The 7,070-nt window shown below is 36.2% G+C and overlaps 1 protein-coding gene across 1 annotated transcript; it reads right to left on the bottom strand.

Annotated features, from left to right (window-relative positions):
- Nucleotides 1-2,387: 2,387 nt before the first annotated feature.
- Nucleotides 2,388-6,278, bottom strand: LOC149167740 (uncharacterized). Its single transcript, XM_089433123.1, has 2 exons — nt 5,638-6,278; nt 2,388-3,827 (listed from the first exon to the last, which is right to left on the bottom strand). Exons 1-2 carry the CDS (start codon nt 6,004-6,006, stop codon nt 3,216-3,218), a joined length of 981 nt encoding a protein of 326 aa, XP_089289249.1. The 5' UTR covers nt 6,007-6,278; the 3' UTR covers nt 2,388-3,215.
- Between the last annotated feature and the right edge of the window lie 792 nt (nt 6,279-7,070).

Genomic DNA, 7,070 nt, shown 5'->3' with positions numbered 1-7,070 from the left:
AATTCCCTATACCACCAACTTTACATGAAGAAAACCCACATTTATAGGTCTCTTCATGTCAATTCCCATCACCACTCAAGCCCAAAAAGATATTGTTCTCACCCTAGTCACCAAAGCTTATAGGATCTTGGAAGACAAGAATCTTGGCTGGGGTAAAGCTCATCATAGAAAAGCCTTCAAAATTATGGTTTGACTGGGGTAAAGCTCATCATAGAGAAGCCTTCAAAATTATGGTTAGACTACTTCTTAGATCAATAGAGCTTTCGTAAAGTCTTGTCGTCCAAGAGCCCATCCTCTCCCTTATTTTCATTCCAAGAGAGACTATATTTATCTTCCATGCATCTAAGATGGCATTGGCAAAATTGTCAAAATTCTTACCAAAAATAACATCTAACCCATCTTTAAACTAAACTTCATAAAAACTTGAAAAACCTCTTTAATCATGCTAAAAACAAAGTCAGTTCCCCCTGAGGCATTTATCAAAATTCATGCTCCTGCAAGGTGTCGTACATGACACATGACTGATTTGGATCTTGAGTACTTAGCCCCTCCTCTGATTGACACCATCATCAAAAGACAAGTTAAACAAACTCAACAATCCATCATTCTTTTGAGCATCTTCTCTGATTGACTCCATTAATAAAAGACAATTCTATCAAACTCAACAATACAACATTCTTTTGTGCTGAATTGCCACAGTAGAACAATATTTGCTATAATCAACACCCTGAATTTTGGAGCACACCAAAACACAATTTCTACAACTATGCTGATAAACAATGCTGGACCATTGCTTTTCAATGGGGCACATATTAACAGAACCTATAGCAGCCTGCAACAGCCAATTCACGGGTTTTCACAACCTTTGATCAACTTTGGCTTCATTTTATTGCAGTCCAAAAGCAGACCTGCATGTTGTGGAAGCACAAAACTAATTTATGGTTCAATCAACCCACAGATTTCCCTTGTGGTAACCAGTGTTCCTTTGCGGGTATACCTAGATATCACAACTACAGATGAGAAAAAGCCACAAACCCTCAATCCAGGTCATAATTCAACGACAACATCAGAATATGAAATGTAACAGCATAGGAACTCCTGCCAAAAATTGATCTGTTGCTGCATGACCAAAATTCCAACCATCTCAGTTTTCAATCACAGATATACTTGTATAATTATTATTGTAAAGAAGGCAATCATTAAAGAGAGAGAGAAGGAAGCTTGCACTGCTAGTAAGTGTTTCCCTCTATAGTTGTATGAGACTCAGTCTTCACAACTCTTCTCAGGACATGGTACATATGACACGCTTTCATAACCTTGTTATTCTTGGCAAGCCTTGGTTATTCCCTAAAACCTACACTTGGGTGCTCAAGTCATGTCTGGTGGTAATTCCATAGTAGACAAGGCATACACTTGGAAACTGCTTATTCAGGCTGCAAAATGTTGCTAATAACTTAAATACTATCATTCCATTGAAACACTTTATCACCAAATTTGCTTTATGAACTTTCAAAGTGCTTAGAAATCATCATTTCTGTCTTTGAAATTAGAATAAGAATACAAAGAGTTGGTGTGTGAAAACAGATCTTGTTGCAATCCTTGTATTGCAAATGCTTGACAAGTCAAAGAGCAAGTTGTTCAAAGCACAACGACAAATCTAAAATTTTCTTCTCACCACAACGACAAATCTAAAATTTTCTTCTCACCACATGTTGCTAACGACTTGGCAAATTCCCAGGGAAGCATGTGTCAAAGCTCAGAGCCCTGAATATTCCTCTTCTTCTGTGATGCTCTGTTAAAGTGCAACTATCTACTATGAAACAAGCTAATGAGGAAGCATATATTCAAATAAAAAAAGGATACAGGTACCTTAAATTAATCAGAACTCAATTGAATGCAAAGAAGCTGCCTTTATAATATCACTCCTTAGATTATGTATTTTAATTTTTATGCACCAGAATCTGCAGTAGAATTCACTTTTTTAGAATGTCAAAAATAATAGATTCCTTATTTTAAGAGTAAGGGACATGGGGCTGCAGTATGTCAGACATTGGTAGGTTAGCATGTCTGCAACAATTATACTCATCATATTGTGGTGTGATCAATGCTCTCTCTTATGCAAGCAATCCTGCGAAGGTTCAACAGCCAGCAACAATAACTTGGATGGAAACTTTTCAGAAATGTCAACTCTCTGCTGTGTTCTGGATACAGAACACTCTATCAATTTTTCCATGAACATAGTGGGTTACTCTACAGCGTATGATGTCAAACCCCTAAATCTATATGTTCTTGGTGGAGTGCTTGGAATTTGGAAATGACCATAATAGACTGTAGATCTTTTTAAAACACAAAAAAGCAATGTCATTTCACTGCACAAAAAATACAAATTTTAAATCCAATACGAAAACTGTTACAATATTGCCACTGAACCAAAACAAGTTTTCTTGATGCAAAGCATCAAACATAAAGATTACATTTAACAAACAATCAAAGAAAAATCATAACCTTTGGGAAGAGGTTCTCAATGCATGATTGTCCAGATTTCAGATGCTAATCTGACTAGACAGCAAAAAGCCCAAAACTAATTATCAGCTTTTCCAGTTGTGCAAAGAATAAACTCAAATCCCTAAGCATAATATCTATTTTGATTACTAAATCCAAATATTCCAAGTAAACCTATAATGATGGATATGTTGCTTTTTCATTTTTCGATCTTCTTTAAATAGGAACCAAACCTGGAGCGATTCTGCAAAACTTTTGGGATGTACAGGGGTAGTCAATCAGCTAGCAAAAGACAAAACCAAACCTGGAGTGATTCTGCAAAACTTTTGGATGTACAGTAGTCAATCAGCTAGTGAAAGACCATAGTCGCTGACAGCCTCCTTCGACAAACTGTATAAGGCATCTTCAAATACCAGACTATACTAGCTTAGAAATTTTTCCTGTTAAAAAGCACTATCTACTTAATTCATGTACCACACTTAACAGTCTGTGCTGGAATTCTGCAAAACTTTTGTTTTTGAAAAAACGGAAACTGCACTAATATGAATCTCCCTTTCCTTCAAAAGGCTCCCGGCTACAATGTGAATGAAAGCCATTCTACCAAGTAACAAGGATAGCAACTTTAGAGTACAGAACTCCTTGACAGGTACTAAGGCCGTGATTGGAGCTATTGATTGATCAGTCACAGCAAATAAGGGGACCTCTAACGCATGTCAGCCTCTACCAAATAACACATCTAAATTTTTGAAACTGTACTGTCCAGGAAGCTTTGTCTTTTCACCTATTGAATGTTTTGGAAAATGATCATCAATGTTTGTATGTCCTTCTTGCCTTTCCGAATGGCTAGTGTTCTTCCCAACCCTTGAACTTTTGTTGCTACCACTTCTTTTTAGGGGCCGTAGTGTCGTTTGCTGTAATTGAAGCACTGTGAGCATGCTCACAGCTATTAGTGCAACCTTGGCAACTACACCAGCCATTCTATGCAACGGCTCTGAATTCTTCATGAATTGGATACTAAAATTAAGAAAACAAGTAAGGCCATTCTGGCATTTGTTTGGTAAGTTTTTACTATTTTCATCGGTTTTGACATTTTTATTACAGCAGACTGTTTTATTTGCTTCTCTGGTTGAAGAATTTTGATGAGCACAACGGTTTGAATGTATATCCTCTGCTTCATCTCTGTCACTAGCAAATGCTAGAGCTTCTTGAATAACAGTTAATTCTCTGCCACGATGTTCTCTGAGCCTTCTTAGAAGCATGAGCCGACTTTCTTCCAAACGAATTAGAGCTGCATCTTTATCTGCGCGTTGCTGCAATTGCAGGGTCTGTTTAAGCAAAGACAAGTTTAGAGTGCAGTTCTTAATAGAATACAATTTGTCATAAACGCAATGGTGAAAAGTTGAAAACCACTTCAGGAAGCCCGTGTTAATAGGTAAAGGAATATTTCAGAAAACAATGATGGAGAAGTGCCCTCCTGAATAGATCTGTCACATTGAGAAGCCAGTCTCCAAAGATGCTCAATCATTTTGTCAAGACCACACTTGACCGAGCTTTGAAAGTTACTGTTATCCTAAAAGAATTAGAAAAGACTAAATCAAAATAAAAGCTTATGTTCAAGAAACGAACGGCATCACAAATCCAGTTCGAGAGAACTGTCATACAGAAAACTCAAATTGAACAAACCAGTGTGATTGTAAAATTTGGAAAGATGGGCCCAAATTCAAATATAGCAATCACGAAGTCAAAGGAGAGAGTAAGGCAAAAAAATTATTAAATCGGAAGGATAAGTCAGAGACCTGTCGGACATAATACCTGATGTTCTGTGAAATACTTAACATCAACATTTTAGGCATATGAAAGAGTGTATGAAACAACGGCTTGTTCCAATGGATCTGCAGATATGTTGGTATAGGTTTTAGATTTCTCAAAGAAATGTCTGTCCGACTAGACCATCTGTATAACAAGAAGAAGGAAAGGGTGAAGTGTAACCGTTGTACATTTTTGTCTATTTTGCTCAAATCTGGAAATAAATTTTTGGTGGGGTCGTTATTTTTTCATTGTTGTGAATATATTTTTGAAAACATAAATGTATTATGAGCCCTGAAAACCCCTGGAGCACTCAGTCTTTACAGATTTAAAAACTCAAATATGTCAGTTGAACAATTTTTGATAGAAAAAAATTATCAGAAAATATACCCAAAAAAGCGAAAGCTTAGAAGCAAAAGTAGTGTTCGACTTTTCAAGTAAACACTTGACTACTTCACCCATCATCAGGACAAAGAAATTAAAAAAACTCATCATCAAGAGAAAGAAATTAAAAAGATAATAAGTAAAATGACCACCTGAAATGTCAAACACCACTTTCTCAGTCTAAATCCAGAAGCAATATCCAACATAAACAACTGCGGAAACTTGCATTTACATATAGGTTTAGACTATGCTGAAAGAAAGGAATATGGGATAATTGCTAAAAAGAATTGTATGATTTACAAATTCAACTAAGTGTTTTAACCTTAGGAAGATTTTGTAAGCCATTCAAATTGTTTTACTAGAAAAAGCCATGTTTTTATCTCCCAGTTTAACAGATTATCTGTAATTTGTTGATGTTGCAGTGTCATCTCATAGCTCATTTTCACACATTTATTGTATGCTTTCTTATGTCAATTGTCTTTGTGAATAATCTTTGGTCTGTGATTATTATTTATATGTTTTGTAAATAATTTTTGGTTTGTGATTGTTATCTATATGATATTACATTATTATATAGATAGCGCCATAACTCAAATGTGAATGTCATTCCACATTAATACATGCCTTCTATCTTCATTTAGAAGAGGCAAACATGAACTGGGATCGGATTCTTCAAGGATGCCAAAGATCTTCGGCAATTTTCCCAATACAAAATCCATATATGGAATTTAATGATATGGAACAGCCAATTCGATATACAGAAACCCAATTAAATGTATAGGAGTAAGAAACACAGGACTTTGACAATTTTATATACCATATCATCCCATTTTTCATGAAAATAACAACCACCAAACTAAAAACAGTACATTCTGATTATGAAAATAAGCAAATAACTTATTCGTAGCCATAAAGGAAGGAGGAGGAGAATACAGATATACATACATGCAAGAAATAGAGTTGGTTTTCCAGCACCTCCAGAGCATTCCGAATGGAGGTCAAGCTCCTCGTCTCGGCAAATAGGTCTTCCTCCTGCAAGAAATCAGCGCACTGGGCAGAGTCAGGTGCGCCATTGCTAATGTGGTGTTCTGCGGCGTTCTGGTCTTGTTTAAGGCAGCCATGGTTTTGATTTCCAAGGGCTGACAAGGAGGGAGGAAGGGGACTAGGAGGTTTCTTCCGAATAGAATGAATGAAATGGGATTTTGAGAGGCAGTGGATGGCATCGCTGATCCTGTCATGTAAATCCCAGGCTCTTTCCATCACCGCTTCCATTTCCTCTCCTCCCATTTCCATTTCCATCTTCACAGCGGACATTATTGCCTTCCTGCTTTCCCTCGCTTAACAACTATTTATGATCCGACAGCGATCATTTGGAGATTCACAATATAGTGCGGCAATTAATGTTGGGGAAGGGCGAGGTGAGATTACAGGGATTCACAACATGGTGTGGCAATTAATGTTGGAGAGGGGAAGATGAGATTACAGGACATCACATCTGTTGTCGCCACGACCTCCCGTTGGCGAAAAGAGGATATGGAAAGAAATAGAATGCAGCAGCAATTCTTCACTGTTTCCCCAACAACATCCCAACGGCTGTGGGTCCGGTTCTCAATATGCTCTCCTCTTTTTTAGGTTCTTTTTTTTATTTCCCTCGGTCAAGTTTTGCCATTTTGTCAGTGCGGTGAGAAGCCATTTTACGGTTCAGTGTGGGAGGATGCATAACTGTTCCCTTCCTAGCAAACCGATTTGGGCTCATTACTCAATGTGCTCAACTTTTTCTTTATAAGTTTTTTTCTTTTGGTCAAAGTTTAAATTCTTATTTGTTTTGAGAGGTGTGTTATATACATGTTATGTTCTTTTAGGCTTCTCTTTCTTATCATTTTAAAATTTTCAAGGGATTTTCCTTCTGAATATAAGAATATAAAATTATATTTTTATTGTATTGTGGAATTTTGAAAAATATTTTAAATTATGAGTAAAATTTTCAATTTCATTTAATTTATTCTTGAATTAAAGATTTTTTATTTCTATTTTATATAGGTTTCAAAGTTAAAAATAAAATATTTATGGATTGGGATGTCTTGGGATGCCAACGCTTTAAGGTAGGGATGCAATCTTCTTCATCTACTTTTTTGAAGGTTGTTATGATGTTTTTAATTTCTTTTTAGTTTTGGGTTGGCAGAGGGATAACTATAACTATATGATGATGTATTTGTGTAGGATTTTATGTTTTTTTGCAATTATATTTAGGAGTTAATTACTATGTTTTTGAAGCTAAAAAGCATTTTTTAGTGGCTGGTCTAGTTTCCCGCATAAGTTCTACTTTGAAAACAAGATTCTCGAAAAAGTTGTGGATTACAAATACCTCGGAATTGACT

This window comes from Pinus tabuliformis, chromosome 5_1 (assembly GCF_031772625.1).
Source record: "Pinus tabuliformis cultivar Carrire ecotype Pingquan chromosome 5_1, CPIR1, whole genome shotgun sequence".
Lineage (NCBI taxonomy): Eukaryota > Viridiplantae > Streptophyta > Pinopsida > Pinales > Pinaceae > Pinus > Pinus tabuliformis.
This window is presented reverse-complemented; position numbering and strand designations above follow the sequence as displayed.

Bases quoted from the DNA above. Each gene is read 5' to 3' on its own strand.
- LOC149167740 (XM_089433123.1), bottom strand. From the start codon at position 6,006: ATGTCCGCTGTGAAGATGGAAATGGAAATGGGAGGAGAGGAAATGGAA. The intron at 3,828-5,637 runs GTATGTATATCT...TTGCTTAAACAG, and splicing joins ACCAACTCTATTTCTTGCAT to ACCCTGCAATTGCAGCAACG.